The 21,021-nt window shown below is 40.6% G+C and overlaps 1 protein-coding gene across 2 annotated transcripts in view; it reads left to right on the plus strand.

Annotated features, from left to right (window-relative positions):
- The window catches only part of LOC101468878 (interleukin-1 receptor accessory protein-like 1-B), a 336,508-nt gene that overhangs the window by 182,954 nt on the left and 132,533 nt on the right, over positions 1 to 21,021 (plus strand). For both annotated transcript variants that reach the window (XM_014413138.3, XM_014413139.3), the window contains exon 6: positions 19,917 to 19,991. In XM_014413138.3, the coding sequence (XP_014268624.2) occupies positions 19,917 to 19,991 (75 nt within the window). The remainder of the gene's footprint in view (positions 1 to 19,916; positions 19,992 to 21,021) is intronic.

The raw sequence follows: 21,021 nt of genomic DNA on the forward strand, positions 1-21,021 counted from the left end.
TATTGGGCAAAATATTTTACACAAATGAAAAGACCAAGATCTTTAAGATAGAAGTATAAAATCATAGTGCTGATACTAATGGGAATGTAAAAGGTGAAGTAAAATCATCATTTTAGAAGATGTTTGATGGTTATTGCAATTATTTTAGTGTACCTGAGATTTCTATAAAGACTAATCCAATCGAACCAGTATTGAGTGGGAAGTAAAAAACTTGTTTCCTGTTAAAAGGGCGTTTTTCCTTCCCACTGTCGCCAAGTGTTTGCTCATAGGACGTCATTTGATTGTTGGGAGGGTTTCTCGATGTATTATTGTCAGGACTACCTTACAACATAAAGCGCCTTAAGGCGACTGTTGTTGTTATTTGGTGCTGTATAAATAAAATGAAATTGAGCTGAATTGAATTTAGCGCTACAGCAGCATTCCCATAACCATGCAGTGACAAAGCTCGACTTTGTGTGATTCACAAAAGACATTTCAGGTTGCACGGGTGAATTCATGCATGTATATGTTAGTTATAACCTGTTCATGGAGATTACAGTGGGAACACTAAGTAAGAGGATTATGGCAGCTAAACAGCTGGCAGTATTATATTTAAACCTGGTATTCTTATACTGCACAGCCATTATCAGTTACAGTATGGTGATGTAAAAAAGTAGTTTAATGCCTGCAAGTATAGCCACCAGCACTTGACTCAGTGTGGTTTTTTTCTCCACACTGATAATTAATTAAGCAATATATTTTGCTAGTGTATAATTAATAGCTCTATGTAATTACTTTTCAGTGACTAACCAATTACCATTTTCAGGTATTTTAAGCACAAAAATCTATTATAAATACAAAAACTTTTCAAAATCTTGTTTGTGTGTTATACACAACCCTTAGACTGACTATGTATAGTGCTGTGGAAAACTCTTGAGCCTCACCTTATTTATATGTATTTTGGTTCCAAGAAGCCGGACTGTGTTAGCATTTTTAATAGTTCTTTAGACTTTCTGACTGTTTTACATTCAGAACTTTTCTGAACTTTCTCAACTGCATTTCTGAACTTTTCATTGCTGCTTTTCTACTCATTTTCAGTCAAGCTTTTGTACCTGATCATTTCATTTTCTTTTGGCAAGTGGCAAAATGATAACAAAGTATTGGAAGCAAAATATAAATGCGGTGTGGCTCAAGGCCTGAGAGAAGTCAGGTCCTTAAAAAACACGAACAAAGTCAACCAAAGACCTGACACAGGACCTGAGAGGTTCAGTTGATCATCCACTGTTCACTGAAGCCTCATCAAAAATGGTCTCAGTCGAAGGGTGGCTGTCAAGAAGCCATTCTTGAAGGGAAACGGGGAGAAAAGGCTGAGGTATGAAAAATTACACAAGAACTTCACTGAAAATCATTGGCAAGTAATGAATCCAAATTTAAAAGTTTTGGCTCTTCGGTATATGCAGAAGAGGTCAGAAAAGGGTACAACAGTGAGTTACTACAGCCATCTGTAAAACACATGAATTGATTGATTGAAAAAAAGGCAAGAAAGTAATATTAGATTTTGATCCAACATGAAGTATCATCTGGAAGGTATCTGATTGGCAGCAGCTTCATTATTGACATTATTGAAGCAGTGTGGGATCATCTTGATTTGAGAACAGAACAAAAGGCAACAACATCCAAAGAAGAGCTTTGAATGTCCTGCAAGAAACCTGGAGAACTATTCCTGAAGACGGCATAAAGACAAGACAAGAAAGCTAAGAGAGTTCAGTCTGTGTTGAAGAATTGGGTGTTGGGTGGTCATACCCAATATATTGACTTTCCAGGTCATCAGAATTATACAAACTCTGTATTTCTAATTTTTTGAACAGAGTGTAAAGAAACAAGAGGTGGCTCAAGACTTTCGCACAGTACTGTATGTGTGTCATAACCAGTGTTGGTCAAGTTACTTGAAAAAAGTAATCAGTAACTAATTACTGATTACTTCCCCCAAAAAGTAATCCTGTTAATTTACTGATTACTTATTTTCAAAAGTAATTAATTACTTAGTTACTTAGTTACTTTTTAAAAACACGATTTACAACCTGAATAGGTGATAAAGCGATAGATCTTTCAGCCCAATTCTACTTTTTCTGCATAATCCATCATACAAAATGTAATCAAATGGAAAAGTATCTTTTTAAAACTTGTTTTATTAGTATTTAGTATTTAGTATTTATTTATTTATTGTCATTGTCAAGAACAATGAAATTGCGTTTGGGGCTTCCATACAACCCAAAAAAAAGAAGAAAATAATAAATACCCCTTAAAACCCAAGTGTACATATTTAACCCAGTGTGACTCCAATGCAATAAGACAATCCTTAGCAATAATGTTCGTAGAAATTCAGACAAAGACCTGAGAAACATGACAAAATACAACAATGCAACCCATTCAATATTATTGTACTGTGAGATATGATATCAGATATGATAGTTATCTATTTAAGAAAGAGGGGGGGGGGGGGCAGGAGGGGGAAGAGAATAAAGATATGATGCACCAATGCAGACCAGTTCATTGCTATTAAGAAGTTGGATATGGTTATTGTCCGTGAGAGGGGGGCAGAGAGTTCAGGAGCCTCACAGCCTGTGGATACAGGCTGTTGGCCAGTCTGGATGTTCTGGCCTGTATAGACCTGTACCTTCTCCCTGAGGGCAGCAGATGGAAAAGGTGGCGCGCAGGGTGATGTTGGTCCCGCAGGATACTGTGCACCCTCCTCAGACAGCGAGTGGGGAAGATATTACTGATCTCTGGCAGACTTGTTCCAATAATTCTGCCAGCTTCTTTCACCACCCGCTGGAGTGCTTGCTGATCGGCCTTGGTGCAGCTGGGGAACCACACTAGAAATCCATACGTCAGAACGCTGCTGATGGCACAGTTGTAGAAGTTCAACATCAGAGATCTGGGAATGTGTGCGCTCCGCAGTCTCCTCAGGTAGTAGAGGCGCTGTTGGGCCTTCCGTACAACTGAGGTGATATGGTTGCCCCAGGACAGGTCCTCGGTCACAGTTACCCCCAAGAATTTAAAACTGCTCACCCTCTCCACCGCCTCACTGCCAATGAAGAGAGGCAGATGGTTGTTATGGCCCCTCTTCCGGAAATCTACAATGATCTCCTTGGTCTTTTTGGTGTTTAAGACCAAGTTATTGTCGTGGCACCATGACTCTAGTTGTTGCACCTCTGTCCTATAGTTTGTCTCATCATTGTTGGATATAAGTCCGAGCACTGTAGTGTCATCTGCAAACTTAACAATGAGATTGGACGCGCAGGAGGAAATACAGTCATGGGTGAAGAGAGTGTATAGCAGAGGGCTCAGAACACACCCCTGAGGGGCACCGGTGTTGACCACAAGGGTGGAAGAGGTGTTCTTACCCACTCTGACACTCTGTCTACGGTTAGTGAGGAAGTCCACAATCCAGTTGCACAGAGAGGAGTTAAGTCCCATTTGGTGGAGTTTGGGACGGAGTTTGTATGGCCGGATGGTATTAAAAGCCGAGCTGTAGTCTACAAAGAGGAGCCGTGCATAGGTGTTCCTGTGTTCCAAGTGCTTCAGTAATGTGTGCAGCACTGTGGCGATCGCATCCTCGGTTGACCGGTTCTCCCTGTATGCAAACTGGTGCGAGTCCAGGGATGGTGGAAAAGCAGCTCTGATGTGTTTAATGACCAGTCTCTCCAGGCATTTGGCGGGAATGGGGGTGAGTGCCACAGGTCTGAAATCGTTCAGACATGTGACATTTGACTGTTTTGGGATGGGAACGATGGTTGCTGCTTTGAAACAGGATGGTACCAGTGAACAGGACAACGAGGTGTTATATATAGAGGTGAAGACGTCCGCCAGGTCCGCAGCACAGTCTTTTAGCACCCGGCCCAGCACTCCATCCGGCCCGGCCGCCTTCCTGGTGTTAATGCTCCGGAACACACGCCTCAGCTCATGAGTGCTCAGGACCGGAGCAGGGTCGGTTGAGGGGAGAGGGGACAGGACAGGGTCGGTGTTCTCCCTGTCAAAACGGGCATAAAAGAGATTTAGATCCTCAGCCAGAGTAGAACTGTCGGCTGAGGGTGATGGTGTTCTTCTTTTGTAGTCCGTGATAGCCCTGATGCCCTCCCAGACCTGCCTTGGGTTTGTGTTGTTCTCAAACCTGGCCTCGATACGCCTCCTGTGCTGCTGCTTGGCAGTCTTGATGCCTCTTCTCAGGTTGGCCCTGGCAGGACTGTATGCCTCCTGGTCCCCGGATTTGAAAGCGTTGTTCCTTGTTCGAATAAGTTGTTGAACTCCGTGTGTCATCCAGGGTGGATTATTAGGGAACACACGGAATCGTTTCCAAGTTGTTACATTGTCCACACAGAAACAGATGTAGTCCAAGACAGTGGAGGTGTAACTGTCCAATGCGACACGATTGTCAGTGTCCTGCACCTTGAATACATCCCAGTCTGTGCAGTGGAAACAGTCCTGAAGCATCGGAATAGCGTCCTGCGGCCATGTTCTCACGGTTTTGGTTGTAATCCCAGTGCTCTTGATCTTTTGTGTGTATATTGGGTGTAGCAGAAGGGAGAGATGGTCTGACAGACCCAGGTGGGGATAAGCCTGGGCTCTGTACGCATTCGCCATGTTGGTGTATACCTGGTCCAACGTTCTATCTCCTCTGGTAGCACACTTCACATTACGGTGGAAATTGTGAAGTACAGATTTCAGGTCCGCGTGGTTAAAATCCCCAGCCGCAATAATTTTAACCACGCGGACCTGAAATCTGTACTTCACAATTTCCATTAGTTTTAATCTTCTAACTTTATGCATCAAGCAAAAATGTAATTACATGCAACATTCTCTGACTGGAAGAAATTTGTTTAGTATTTAAACCTATTTTCTGCACATTCCAGCACATAAAATATATTTTTTGTGTGTGTTTACACTCACTCTTTCAAATAGATGCAAGTAAAACACAGCAGAAAATAAATAAAATCAAAGACTAGCGGTCCTGTTGCTCTATTTTCACCTGTAAAGCAGGAGTTGGGTAGGCGGAGGTTTACCCTGGTGCAGGTGTGCCGCAGCGGTCAGTGGAAGAATCCGCGAGTTTCTCTGTGAGTTTCCCATTATGTCGCACTCGGTGCTTGCTTGGAAGTTTAGGGGTTTTTCGCTGTAAAAAGAAGTTTTCTTCCCACACACAATGGACACTAATGTTTTTGTCACTTTTTATGGAATCAAACTTAAAGTAAGGTCAGTACTTCCACGCTTTAAACGCTGCACGCTCATACTCTCTCCCGTACTCGATATATGATCCACTGTTGATCTGCACACAGCTGTTGTCACGACCGTCGCACTCACTTACGTCACTGTCATGAGACATTCTCGCAAAAAAATCTCGGTTTTAGTAACGCAGTAACGCAGCGTTCCTACGGGGTAATCTAATTACCGTTTTTGCAATAGTAATCCCTTACTTTACTCGTTACCTGAAAAAAGTAATCAGATTACAGTAACGCGGTACTGCCCATCTCTGGTCATAACTAGGGATGGGTACCGGTGTCCAACGGTAGTAACCAGACCGAAAAGCAGCGCACATTTCGGTGCTTTATTTCGGTGCTTTTTTTTCCTGAGCTGTGATACACTTTAGATTCTAGCCAATCATTTTACGTTTCCCAGGATAGTAGGCGGGGCCAGGTACGTATGTTCAGTTAGAGCAGAGCTACAGATTAAAAATGTCCAAGGCGAAGCGGTCAAAAGTCTGGTTGTACTTCACAGCAAAATATGCAAACTCAGCAGCAACAAGTGCTTTAAGCTGATACTGTGATACTGTCAAAGGAGGTAACACCTCGAATCCGATGAAACACCTGGCGACGCATAGCGTTTTTTTTTAAAAGCCGAGAAATGCGCCGTATTTGATAGCTTGCTGCGAGACCTCACACTGTGCACGTTGGGTGGGTTGCCAGTTATCGGACCCGGAGCAACATCCCCCAAAAACCCGAAGAATAGAGTCCTGGCCCCTAGCCCTGCCAGTGTAGCAGAAATGATGAGGATGATGATGCAGCAGCAGCCGTTCTTCTCTGCGTGAGTCGCTTAATGTTGTTCGAGGGTAATTTACGTTGAGTAGGCTAACCACGTTATTACATTAATGCATGTAAGGTGAACTAGCAAACATCATCATAGCTACATGCGGCTGTCCTCTTGTTTGATGGCAGATACTCCCTTCACCCTGGACAAAAAGGCTAAAATGACCAAAGAAAAAGTGGGAAACAGCTGAACATGAGAGGTTTTTGGACAAAGTTTGTGTTTTTTTTCCATTGTTTAAGCACTGCTTTCAGCCAAGAGTGATACCATATATGCCCCATAGCTGCAGAAAAGGCTAACATTGTTATCTTTTTACAAAAAAAAAAAACAGCTGAACATGAGAGGTTTTTGGACAAAGTTTGTGTTCTCCATTCTTTAAGCACCGGTTCGAGCACCGTTTAAGCACCGGCACCGTTTCAAAAGTACCGATTTGGCACCGGTATCGGATAAAACCTAAACGATACCCATCCCTAGTCATAACAGCTCCAGACATACTGTATAATATTTTTACCTTGTTTGGCTTGACAAATCACAATGAACAGCATTGGAAGAGGCTCTTTCTGGTTTGCCAGTTGAATAGCTTTATAGTCTTATTACAGAACATCAGATTGTCTGATCCAGTGCTGCAGAATTATTTTCAGGAAATCATTTTAAAAGCATGAAACCTTGTAGATTCCTCACATTTATCTTATTGTATGCCCTGCTAGCTTCATGAACAGTGCTTCCCTGTATCAGTTCGGTTTTTAATAAAGAATAATCAGTGTTTTGTACAACTTTTCACTGCAAATATAAAATGTCTCCAAATATTTGTCAGAGTTTGGATTTGATATTGCAGAATCAAGCCAACTGCATCAAACTGACTGTAACTAGTTAACTGTCATCTCTACTCAACCTACTAAGACATTTTGAGATTTAGGGTAAGCGGGTTGATCAGCTACGAAGCTGTCAGCAAGCTAGACGCAGGTTCACATGTTAACCCCACCTGCCTTCCTCCATCAGCCTCCATCGCTAAGCATCTTCACCCAAAGTGCTCTCTGCACACAAACGCACGCCTCGCCGTTGGCGAAACAGCAAGGCGTCTTTGCATGCTTAGTTTGGATTTTTCTAGCTTTCTTCCAACTCTTGCTTTCCCACTACCACTTCTCCTTCCTCTCTGACTCACCTTCAACTCCTCCCCTCTGGGATATTTTAGGCCAGGCGGCCTGCAGCATCACCTCCTCCTGTCTTCCTTCCTCTCCCACCTCCCACTCTTATCCTTATCATCAAATGAATAACACATATCTGAAGCTGGTGGCCCCTGCTGAGGAAACAGGTGAGCGATGAGTACAGGCTTTGCTAATTAACAGTCAAATCTGTTTTTTAGTTTGCATGTGATCAGTCACACGTGATCTGTGTGCGCACAGTTTCTCATCTTCGGCATTGCAGATGTCTACCATCAGCCCGCATCAGATTCAAGCAGAGGTTTCATTATTGCAAAGCTCTCAGTGTGTAACATATATGGCCATTGTGAGTAATTATGTGGAGTGTCCTTCTTTTTCAGAGCGTTCACCGGAGAGTGAATTCACTCCAGCTATTCCCAATGCCTGCAGTTATGTGATTTATGTGATTTCCCCTGAATGTATTGTCCCATCCTGTGAGCCCTCTCATATTCAATTGTTTTGATGGATCTTCTAAAACAACACCTTTTTCAATAAGGAAATATACCCTTATTATATTCTGTTCCTGCAGGGTTGTTATATTGGTATTTTTCAACAAGTACCCTTGGAGAGTATGGCAGTGTCATTTCTTTAGAGCTCTTTTTTCTCCCCCCTCTCTCGAATGGTTTATTTTATTTTTCACTGCTTTCAGAGATCACCATTTCAGCTCGGGGACTCTCCCGGAGCATCTAGCTTATTTTTAACAAGCAGCATCTTCTTTCAGATAGGAGATTTATCTTCTGCACCTCAAAAATATCCATCATAACAAGTGGCTGCAACTCGACAAGGAACGCCGAGGTTCAGCTACTTTTCAAACTGCATATTAAGAATAAGCGAGTCACCATCTGATCTGCGCGATATGATTTGTCGGCGGCAGAAGTTGCGGGTGCACGACTGCCTGTGTGATGCTTTCCATCAATAAAACGTATAGGACTTTACTATGTGATATTAATGAACAAAGTCAGAGGCGAAAGCCGGACATGAAAACATGAAAGCACAGCGAGGGAGTGATGTGCTGAAGAACATCGATCGGCCGATAAGAACAGGAACACCTGTCAGCTAAGAACAGTAATTTGAAGCCACAGTGAGAACACCATCGCCACAATTTGATAGGTGAGGAGTCGAAAACACGGTGCTGAGGTGTATTTGTAATTGGACAGAGTAGCAACAAAACCATGGCTGCATCCTGCCTTGTTTACAGGCACATGTTAGGAGTGCAGTATTACTGAGAGGCTTCTATGTTAAAACTCCCAAATATATAGCACAAATAAACAGATTTGCAGAAGGGTGCAGTTAACAACAACTCAATGCCTACCTCAGTTCAGGTACTCACAGATACTGTTAGCTATTTTTATTGAGGCTTAGCGATTGTATTACAAGGGGCATTACTAACTATACAGACAGCTTTAGGTTGTCATTATCTGCTAAGCTTTGGAGTTAGAGTTAGACTAGACCCTGGCCAGTAGAGGTTAGGCTAACCCTAAGTCGAAACTAATTTAATTCGTCAAACTGGACCTCAATGTCATGGTTGTGGTCTTTGTACAATTATCTGATGCATAGCATGCCATTAATTATACTAAAAGCCCATTCAAGAACCAGTTTTGGCGAGTAATAGTCTGTTCCTTATAACTAATTCGCTGATATCCGTATCTGGATGGATGCATTGGGGCGGCTCAGGGTGTCTCGGTCAAGGACATTTCGACCTGCGGATTAGGCGAGCTGGGGATCAAGCCACCTACTTTCCAATTAGTAGCAATCCCACAACTACACTGGTCATTTAAATGATTACTGTAGAGAGCCGCAAAAGAGAGGTAGAATTTGGGATCATCGTGGTCTCAGTAGAAAACTGACTCCTTAAATTCTACCAACTCATGTTATTCAAAGATGTCTTTACTAATATATCCACTCCCTGCAATACTTTTTGTCATTTCTAATTTTGCAGTCCAGATCGATTTGTACAACTTGTCAGTCCTTGTCACTTTTTGTAAAGCTGATTGCGATAAAGTTCATTGTATTGTAGTTCAGAAGTTGTCCACTTTTGCTCATCAATCTGTCAAATAGCCCGTCGTAAACAAAATAAAACGATTTTGAACCTACAAATTCATCCAGTTACTGCTTATCCACTTCAGGCCATTATGAGATAAACTGGATAAGCGTGCAGTGTGTCCTAGCTGCTATTGGCTGAGAGATGGGGCACACGCTGCACAGGTCTATCTAAAGGTTCCTGCTCTGTTATTGAAACTACAGTTTTTGATTGAAGACAGAAGCAGATATCTTTTGTTAGAAAGTCTCAATTCACAGTTTTGTAATTCTATAAAATAATGCCACTTAATTTTCATAAAGTTGCAAATTGTGGCTGTGAAGATCAATTGTTCTAATATATTAGTCATAGTTCGTTGTTTTCCTCTTGTTGCGGTTAAACATAATCGTCAGTAAGTGCATCCATCCTGACTCTGCTCTATTAAACCTGCAGCCCTGAGCCAGATGTTTCAGGGCAACAGCTGCTAAGTCCTCCCGTTAAAATAAAAAATCATTTTGCCTGAACTATATAATCTGACTCCCACACAACAACATCACAGGCAACGCACCGTCTTCACTCCCGCTGAGCACCGTACACTATATCTGACGAGTCACATTTTGTACCGTCAGCGCTTTTCGTGAAATCTCTGTGATGAAGGAAAATTGTAGCAGTTTTTTTTGTTCTTTTGTGTGGTGATGGAAACACCTTTCCTTCAGTTGAGCTCACAGTAAGAATTTACAGTAGCCTTTTCTAGTCTATTAACCTGTTTATTCATCCATGAAAATGAAAACTACACAATAAAACCTACCAAGTACTTGATGACAGCCAATGAAATTCCCACACGCTGGACACTTAATTAGATTCACCTTGTTAGTACTGGGTTGGTTTTGGTTATGCTTAAGAAACCAGTTAAATATTGGAGCTTCGTGACATGGTGTGTTGTCTTGCTGGAAGCAGCCATCAGAAGGTGGTCATAAAGGGACGGACATGGTCAGCAACAACACTTATGTAGTCTATGGGATTTAAATGAGTCCAAAGTGTGCCAAGGAAATATGCTCCACACCATTACACCACCAGCAGTAACTGGAACAGTTTTCATTTGTTGTTTATACCGAATTCTGACCCTACCCTCCTAACACCGCAAATGAAATCAACTCCTCAGACCAGTTAATGTTCTATTGTCTAACTTTGGTGAGCCCATGTGAATTATAGCGTTTATTTTCTGTTAATCTCTGGCTCTCTTTCACAGCATGTCTTTTATCCTGTCTTCCTTCTCTCACCCCAAAATGTTGCAGTAGATGGCTCCGCCCCTCCCTGAGCCCGGTTCTGCTGGAGGTTTCTTCCTGTTAAAAGGGAGTTTTCCCTTCCCACTGTCGCCAAAGGGCTTGCTCATAGGAGGTCATTAGATTTTGGGGTTTTTCCCTGTATATATTATTCTAGGGTCTACTTTACAGTATAAAGCGCCTTGAGGTAACTGTTGTTGTGATTTGGTGCTGTATAAATAAAATTGATTGCCACCTGATGCGGCCATCTGCTGCTGTAGCCCACCTGCTTTAACATTCAATATTATTGTGCAATCACCTCAACTTCTACAGTTTGTTGTGACCAAGTCTACATCTCTAAGTGCGTTTAGTTGCTGCCATGTGATTGGCTGATTAGATATTTGCTTTGAGCAGTTCTACCTAGCAAGGTGGCCAATGTGCAATAAGTACTGTTTAAGTCCAGCAGTTTACAAGCAAATACTGTTTTCATGTTTGATATCATTTACTAGCATAAACAATTTTTGACAAAGTGACTTAGGGAGACTTCTCTCTCATGGTTGTCTAGAATCTCGCACCATGCATGCCATCTGCCCTGAGGTAGTCAGTTACCTTTTCAAAGCTTTAACAGCCGCTGACAACTGCTGACAAATTTATTCTCCTTCCCAGTGCTGCAGAGTTCCCTTCGGCTTCAGTCCAGTTTGAAGACGTTCTTGCCAACCTATCCAACACTTTAAATTCCATCAGTCTGCACTTTAATGACATATCTGCTAATGTATCAGTGTCAGCTGAGCTGGTTCACACATTGATTTTGAAATGTCAGATTCTGTTTAAAAAAAGGACATACTTTGACGCTCGGCCTGCTGCTGTCATCTTTTAATATAGCGATGATTTGGCAGTAAGTAAATCATTTAATGTCATTAATCTATTAAGTTATAAAAAGTCCTTCAATTTGATTTAGTAGTCAAATGGCCAATTTAGCATTTACGCAGCCGCTCTTATCATGGTAGCATCATAGTGTTGGCAGCTTGTCAAGTGGCGGGTTAAAAATAAAAACTGTCCAGCAACTTCTATCATTACCAAAAATGTGTGCAGGTAATAATAATTATTAAAACTTAGCATAATTCACAATAATTAAAATATTTTAATTTAACTGTCTTTTGAAGTCAGCGATTGTTATTGACATTAAAAATGCCTCCATGCACCATCTTTGCATCAGTCTAGTTGTGTCTGATCTGAAGAAACCTGAGAGGAAACATGAGAGGCTTTGAGCTTACGATATATAAAGACTCCAAGATAGCGAAGCTTTTTTTCTTCTTCTTTTCTACATGTGTGACTAACAAGGTTTTCCTCTCAAGTTGCTTTTTCATTTATTTTCTCATGTGGAACTCGCGCTGCATCTTTTCTTTAACGATCTCAAGCTAACAAACAAACACACACACAGATGCACACACATACACGCTTCTCCTCTTAATCTATGTCTGCTGAAGTGGTCTTTAATGAGGTGTGAACAGAGGACCACAACCCTCTCCCTTCCTCCCTCCTCCTCTCCCACTATTTCATCTTCCCTCTCTCTCATCACTGAGAGTGACTACAACAGACAGACAGAGCTACAAAGACATAGAGCGAGCGACGCATGGACGGGTGGAGGGAGAAAGGTGATGCTGGAGTTAATGGGAGAGAACGAGGTCTTTTTTTCTGTTTCATTACTTCATCCCTCCATCCATCATCATGTGATCATAGCGAGAGCAGATCACAAGGCCTCTGAGGCATTTTCTTTTTCTTTTTGGTAACCCAACATACCCTATAAATACATGATAATTTGTAGTATATTAGGTAATTACCGGTGGTAATAAGCAAGTAATATGTAGCTAAGTACATAGAATACTACTGGGTACTTTCTAGGAAAATAGGCAACCAATTCTTTAAAAAGAATTATGGATGGTTCTGTTATCCATCAAGCACAACTGTAGTTAACCAAGGTTGATGGCATTTGGCTTGTTCCACAACTCTTGAGGAGCCAAACAAACATATTTGTTTAAAAATCACCTCTTTAAGGTTTATTTTATGAATCTGCTGTGCAAAAGTCTAGTTCATTGGTGTCGAACTCCAGGCGTTGAGGGCCGGTGTCCTGCAGGTTTTAGATATTACCCTGGGTCATCAAATGATTAGTTTATTGCCAGGCCTCTAGAGAACTTCAAGATATGTTGAGGAGGTAATTTAGCCATTTGAATAAGCTGTGTTGGATCAAGGACACATCTAAAACCTGCAGGACACCGGCCCTCGAGGCCTGGAGTTCGACACGTGTGGTCTAGTGCTAACCCTAATTTTTTTTTTGTATTTTGCTAGGTAAATGAGTAATAAGCACAGAGATTTATTGAAGCAATTCTAAGGAGCTTGAAAGTCAATATTTGATGTGACCACCTTTATTCTTCAACACAGTCTAAACGCTCTTTGGCAAGTTTTCTTGTCATTTCTTTAAGTAGTCTTCAGAAATAGTTCTCCAGGTTTCTTGAAGGACATTCAAAGATCTTCTCTAGATGTTCGACTCCCTTTTCTTTTGTTCTCCGTCAAGATGATCCCGCACTGCTTCAATAATGTTGAGGTCTGAGCTCTGGGGAGGCCGATCCATGACTGACAGTGTTCACTGTGTGGTTTTCATATGTTTTTACTACATTGTCATGCTGAAAAAGTTTTTACCTAAGATACACTTTGCATGGTGGATACCAATCTGTTGGTACCTTTCTGGGTTTATTATTAAATCAATTTTGACAGGATCTCCGACACCACTGGCTGAAATGGAGCCCAGAATCATAACAACCTGACCTCCTTTATACATATTGATCATGATTTTAACCAAACATCCATGAGACCTGTTGCTGCTGATTGTCAGTCCAGTGCTTGTGTAATTTGTCCTGAACTCTTTCTGCCTGATGTCCTCGCTTCTAATCAGACTATTTCTAATTAGATTTTGGTAAACAGTAGATGGATCAACTCAGATAAATTTCTCAGGTCCGTGTCAGTTCTTTGTTAGATTTTTTTTTTTTTTTACTTCAGACAGAGATTTTTATTCCTGTCATTTCATCTTTTATCCTCCATTTGTCCAGTTTCCTCTAATTATACAAGGACACTGTGTGCCATGCAGACATGTTTTCAAGTGATAGCTCTTTGGGAATCCAGTTGTTGGTGTGAAAATATTATTTTAAGTCTGTCAAACTGTGTTATTTTTGGTTTTTTTCATAGATTCATCTAAAGAAACAAGAAGATATGATGTGTTATGTGTAGATGGTTGTTCATTCCTTAAGTTAAGTTTATTTTTTATGCTTAAATAACCCATAAGTCAGTGTGCAGTTGTTTAACAAACAAACAAAAACATTTCTCTGGTTCTCTGGACCTTCAGAATGCCTGTTGCTCAAGACCACTTTTAAAATATGAAGTCTCCTCTTTGGCTTAAGACTTGCATAGTACTGTAATGTGAGACAGTTGGATAATATGCTCCAATAAATTACTTATTTTTGTGCAGTTTGTGGCCATATTCTCCCATAAAGGGTATTTCAGGTGTAGTTTTTCTGCACTCACCTGCTTTTTCTACCTCACAAAACACTATAATTTACTTTATATGAACATGATAAGTCTTTGTATTTAGGGGACTGTAAAAGGAAGGGTTACCCATTTTCTCCTCAGCTAATGCCAGCATCAAGCTTTTTAGTGTCGATGTGTGCACGGATGGCTGTGTGCGACTGTGTGTAATGTGCTTATAATATATCTGTGTTTGTGTGCAGGGAAACAGGTCAGCCTGGATGTGTTTCTAGCCCCCCGGTGAAAAGCCTGCCCACTCCCACTCATAATAACCCACCACAGAATTATGGTTTTGTATTTGAAGACCAGCCAGCTTCACTAATGCATCTCAACTTTGTGTGTCTGTGTGTGAATGCGCGTTTGCATGCCTTCCAGCATGTTGGGATCCCACTGACGAACAGCATATCAGTAGCAGCGTGCCCTTGATTTCAGTGAAGGGCAGTATTTCTACTACAGTTAAAGAGCCTTCTCCTACTTTGTTAACTTTAGCTTCGAAATGGTTCCGCTTTTGCCAAGAATCAACCCCGTGTTCTCTGAGCTTGTTAAAAATTACATCGGCACTTTGATTGCCTTCCAGGTTTGGGATTTCACCTTGAACTCGTTCGGTGCAAACAGCAAATCAAAACTAGCCTTCACATTTGAATTTAAGCATGACTTTTCTGCGTTTAAAAAAAAAAAGAAAAAAAGTCAAACCACTTAAGTGCAAGTTGAGTGAGTGAACAACGTGTCATGCCCCTTTAACTGAGACTGAGTGGACTAATCCTGTTTGCCCAGTAATCATGAAGTTCAAAGCTGCAAAGGTCAAAGGAAACTTCCTCGGCTAAAAAGTAGTGAAATGGTAAAATTACATACAAAATGAAAGTGTTAATAAGTCTGTAATCTGGCATATCTCGTTTCCCTTCCTTAAAAATGGCTTCTTGACAGCCACCCTTCCACTGAAACCATTTCCGATGAGGCTTCAGTGAACAGTAGATCAAATGAAGGTGTATCTCTCAGGTCCTGCGTCAGGTCTTTGCTGGATCTTATTTCTGAAGGATGTTACTTTCAGACACTGTTCATCTCTTGTAGATAATTTTATAGGCCTCTAACCTTTTGGGTTTTTTATTAAGGATATACTGCATGCTGTCAAAATGTGTTGTCTTTTGCATTTTTCATAGATTCAGATAAAGAAATGGAAAAAGTTGTATCTGTCGACACACGCTGGTTTATCTTTGAGTTAGGTACTGTTTGTATTCATGAATGATTCAGTGTTAAGTGACTTTGAAACCAAACAAAGAACAACAATATTCCTCTGAAAATGGTCAGGTGCAAGGAAGAGAAGCCAGTGTCCAAAAAAAGTTTCCTCGAGACCATCTGAATTCCTTGGAAACCAAATGTAAAGAAAAGAGTGGTGGCCAAGGTGCACAATACTGTACAGTAATATTCGAAGATTGATATGATCTTTCAAATAAAATCAAGTTTTGAGTTTGGTCCCTAGTTAGAAAACCCCAAGTCAGTATATACGCAGATATTTCCAGAAGTATGTAGACCTTGAGAATATTTGAACAAACATATTCAGAAGCTAATTGGCTGTAGAGAGCACATTTTCTTGACTTTAAAATAATGATTAGAAATTAATTCTCGCACTTTTTTTGCTGTGTACAGCTGTATGAACGCCACAGGGCAAACATTTTTGGTATTCCTGGTGCTGGTGCCAGCAGGACTCTTAAAGCTTTCAGATTTTTCCAACCCTGTGCTACATTTTCAATTTTCGCATCCTGGCAATCGATTGTGTAACTTCAGTAGCTATCATGGTTTCCTACCTCCAGGTGTTACTGGAGGCCGTAGCGAGGATTGCTTCTCCATAATGCAAAGCTCGGCCAATGAAATTTCCAGCAGCTGAAAAGAAGAAGTGCTTGCAATATTAATTTGACACAAAATTGCTCATGCAGCAGCGCAACAGAACAGGTCTTTGGGTTTGATTGGATCTTATAGATTTGAGTAATTATGACAAAGTATTGTTTTGGTTTTAATATACAAACTACAGTGTACAACTGAAGTTACACAACAAATGCACCTTACAGTAACAGCATATGCAGTGAGCTGTGGCTCCATGTTTGATGTTTGTATCCTCGGCTCAGTTCTCTTTTCATGTTTCTATAAATACATTCCTATGCACCATCTCCTCTCCTCAGAATCAGCATTGTCTTACAGAAGACAAACCATCGGAGTGGAAAAAACTCACTTCTCTTTTCATGTCATAATGAAACAAAATAATCTAAGCATATTTCATCAAGAAAAAGGTAATTAAGGTAATGAGGTTTTTTTAATTTTTTTATACAGCATTGAAATATGCCTGGCACAGGCATAATTTGCTGCGGACCTTTTTTTTTTACAGTAATTAATGACCTCCGAGGCATTTTCCTGCTTTCATATTGCTACTCATTGCATGAGCGTTTCTTTTTTTTAAGGCCACAGTATGGTTTTGTCGGTCAGTTGTTGTGACATTGGAACTCTTATTCCTTTTTTTCCTTCTAAAATGATGCTTTCAAAATGTTTTTCTCCCGAGAGTCCAGCCATCCTCTTCAGATTAAATCGACTATATAAAAAATAAAATGAGTCAATCAAGTCATTTTTGCTTTTTCGTTGAAAGTGCACACTTTACTGGGCAAGAACTTCTACTATCCTTGTAGATGCTTTTCTAAGTAGTGTATTTATTTTCTAGAGCTGAAAAACCTCTTAGGGAGGAGGCAGGGATGGATGAATAGGGCAACAAGTTATGAGGCTTCAGCACAGGAGACATTTTATAACCAACCCAACTTAACCCGATAAACTCGGTGAGGCGTCAGTCACTACAGGCTTAGAGGATCAGTTAGTGACCCACAATATCTGGTCACCAGGGGAAAATGTTTATTGCCAACCTTTCGGCAAGTGGTTACTGGAGCTTGCTAGTATTGGTTACGTGAAATCGATGAAAGATGGTGCTGCATCACAAACTGTGTTATGATTACTTAGGTCATGAGGAGATGGCTACAATCAATAATAGTTTGCATGGAAGACACTTGCCTCTGACACCTGAGCGGTAGTGAAATTTAAAAAAGAGCGGCAAACACTAGAGAATGTTTTCCTTCAAAAAGAAAAGTCGTCCTACCCTGAAAAGGGCAACTTTTGCTTTGAAGGCAAATTGTCTCGGTTTCCACTTCCTAACTAGTTGGCCAGTGTTTGCAGACAAGTTGGAGTCTTCTATACATACTGTGGCGACAGCGGCAATCTACTAGTGACCAAAGCAATAAGATATTTTTGCAGTATCTCATAATATTTTTCATCCAGCCACTGTCTGCAACCTCCAGCAACCACTCATCAACTTGTCAGGGAATACATATTTTTCCGTAACAGCTGCGGGGTCTCTGGGCCTGTGTTAGTAAGGCCTAAACAAACAAATCCATAGATGTGGCAGAACAGGAGGCAACATTTTGTAATTATTTGAGTGACCTTTGTAACTTTCACTGCAACTGTAAATCTGCATATTGTCTGCTGACATTTTATATTATTGTGCACATGTTCACTATTAGAAATAAGGGCTTACATAATAGCATGAATCATCACAGAACATTATCTCTTTTTTGGTCATTATAAGCCACTTATTCTATTCTGCTTCACCAAGCTACTACACTACACAGCCACCTAGAGTTTGGGGTCAATGACTTCCTAATTCCTTTTTATTGATGTAATAGTTTGAGACAAAAAAAAAACAATCATTGTGCAGGTGCTGGACAGTGACCAATCCAAAATCTAAAACTTTAAATCCAGACTTTGGTCATGCAGACAGAAGCTATCCAAACTAGGTTAGCATGTGGTAGAAAATAAAACTGACAGAGTCTTTCATGAAGAAAAAATGGAAAAGAAATGGAAACTAGGAAGAGAAAAGAATCACTAGGACCACAAGAGATTGCTGTAAAGGTTAACATTAGGAGATTATAGATGATCTGGTAATAGTAAAGTCATTAACTGAACACATGTAGTAAATTAGAGGAAAAACAAACAAATGGAGAAAGTAGATGTGAGTGTTATAGAAAATGTCAAAATCATGACATTTGATAGTGTTAGCATATACAGCAAGGCTGCGTAGCACAGACCTGTTAATTAGTCCAAAGTAACAGAAATTAAGTAGTTAAACCTCACTCACCAAAACCAGAGTGCAGACTTATTCAAGGGTCAGTTTGTTCACATAAAATTCATGTTATTTGTCAGATTACACAGAAAAACACGTAGTGACGCAGACAGCTGCCAGCTACAGCCCCTGTGTCAGGGTCAATCTAACATTAAGCCTTAATAAAATTAAAATCTGTTACTTAATAACAGAATAAGGCAGAAATTACAAATAAGTACTTCATAGTGACAGCCAAAGGAGGAATGCGCTACCACTGTGGATGCTAATTAGCAACAACTGTTGACCACAAGCTCCTTAAAATAAAGTGTAAGCACTATTTGTTACAAAGCTATAGATACTAATAAGAAACTTCCATGTACCAAGTGATATAAGTACCAGTTACATCACCTGCTAAAATGGGTGATGTAAAACTATCCTTTTCTTGAAAAACGAGCCAAATACTTCGACCAAAATAGTATAATTTTTATAATGTGTTTTACTGGCCTCGTCAAGACAGAATCTTGCCTGCAGCATCAGTGAGAAATCATTTTCAAAGGGTTTTGAGTTGCATCATAAAGCTCCCAGCTGCTATTTGCTGCTCTACACAGAGGCCAAATGAAGATCTGAGTGCCCACGAAGGATCGGTTGTTGGGATAACACATTTTATGATACCATCTCGCGTTGTGCTGAATTATATTACGTGGGATTTCAGCTCAGTTTAAATTTCCAAAAAACTCGCCTCCATCTTGTCGATCGACTCTCTAAACCCAGGCTCATTTTTCCCAGGTTCACCTCAACGATCGCTGCTGCAGTCAAACCGCAACTCATTTGTATGGAAAAAGAAAAAAAAGCCTCAACCCTCCGAGTATTTCCAAGCGTGCAAAGATAGAAAACCTCTCCGATGCCACTTTGAAGACTAGAACCAATTAGGGAATCATTATAATGAGGAGCCTCTAAGTGCACGTCTTTTGTTACTCAGCAGCTGTCTAATTGGAGTTGGTGCATTTCGAAGGGAGTTGGGACCGAAGGCTGTTCTCGTGTCAAATGTGATAGGCTTTTAAATCAGCAACGTGCTCGTGGCTGACATATTGATCATTTATATCTCATTGCTGGTCTCGGGCGGTTTTGTTTTTCTTAGGTTAATTTTAATATTACCGCTGTTGCTGTACTGTAAGCATTTGTGAAACTCCCGTGTTGCAGTCATTATGAGCTGTACACAGCTGAAAGGACAGCATCTCTTCCTGCAGCTCTCGACCTTCCCGTGCCCACTGCAGCTGCAAATGTTTTTGTTTTGTTTTTTTACCTGACATTACACGGTGTTTTTGGAAATGGTTGAGTAGCTGCACAGCCCCTGTATATACAAAACAGCTTGTAATGTATTCCGTGTTGGCACCGTATCGTGACTTACTCAAAGAATGAGTGGCATTAGTACTGAAGTAGCTTCTGCTTTGAAAGCATGCACACTGATATTTAAAGCTTTGACTGGGTAATTCATCCTTCTTCTCCTTCTTCTTCTGTCCACTATTTAAATATATATATTTCCATGTGTTTGCTCCCATTTAAAGGACGCTTTTATTGTGGTCTTTAATGAATAAATCATACTCCCACAGTCCACCGAGGAGAAAAGATGTGAAATTTAATGCGCTCTCTCTTTCTTTCTGTTTGTGTTTTCACAGCTCCCCTGACAGACAAGCCGCCAAAAATCCTTTTCCCTTCAGAGAGCCAAATGAGCATCATAGAAATGGCAATAGGTAAGAAATCTCGTTTCATTCCCTACAGTGATCGCTTGTTTTATGAGGATACAGTGTCGCACTAGCTTGCGCTACACAATGGCATTGCTTCAGATTTCTAGATTAGCCAGTTGGCGCTTCAAAGTAGGTCCTGTTCTACTTTACTTTAGCTTTGGTTTTTTGGAGTGATGTGCTTATTTTGTCCATGTAGGATGAAAGTTTTAGAGTCAGATATTATTAGGTAACAACCCCAATGGTAGTTTCTTAATTTGTAGTGTAATACTTGGTAAATGTCGCCTTGCTGTTGCTGGGGATATTCTGCTCTTCCTCTATGAATATGCACCACGTTGTTTCTCTTGGATACAATATTTTTTATTGAGGAGTTACTTCTACGTATTACCACTTTGCTTTTGCTCTGTTCTTTTTTCTTCAGTATCTATCAGGCAATTAATGTTAAATATAATTAGCTTTTTTCATGTTCTACATTAAGGTTTTGAGTTGGCAGTATGATCATAGCTGATAAAATAGTTGTTAAGTTTGTTGTTATTGACCGCCACTGTTTTTGTCTAGTTGCTCTTACAGACCATAACACATTTCTGCCTGTTAAATTAACGCTGTCCGTTATCATTTCAGATGGGCAGGACTGCCTAGCTCCAACAATAATGTTAACACTAGCCATAGCTGCTAGCCCCTATCCTGATCATGACTTGCCAGAGAGCTAATAGTTAAATGGTAATGTTAACACCAGCTTGGTCAATATTAATGATAACAGTTTCGTCGTTGCTGAAACAGGAGATTTACAGGCCCCTAGAAATTTCTCACAAAGACAGGGGTGTCGGTCTTTAAGTTGCTTTAGCAAGTTTGTTCTGCTGCTGTTCAAGAGTTCAGCTGCTGGTGGTGGGAGGGGCTAGGGATAAGAGGGACTGTGTGCCTGTCTGTCTGTAGCTGCTGTGTGAAGTCGTGTGTCTGCAGGAGGAGGAGGGAAAGATGTCATTGTTGGTATAAACAGCTTTGCAAATGAATATCTAATTTTTAGTACCAATTATTATTA

Source organism: Maylandia zebra, linkage group LG23, assembly GCF_041146795.1.
Source record: "Maylandia zebra isolate NMK-2024a linkage group LG23, Mzebra_GT3a, whole genome shotgun sequence".
NCBI classification, from domain to species: Eukaryota; Metazoa; Chordata; class Actinopteri; order Cichliformes; family Cichlidae; genus Maylandia; species Maylandia zebra.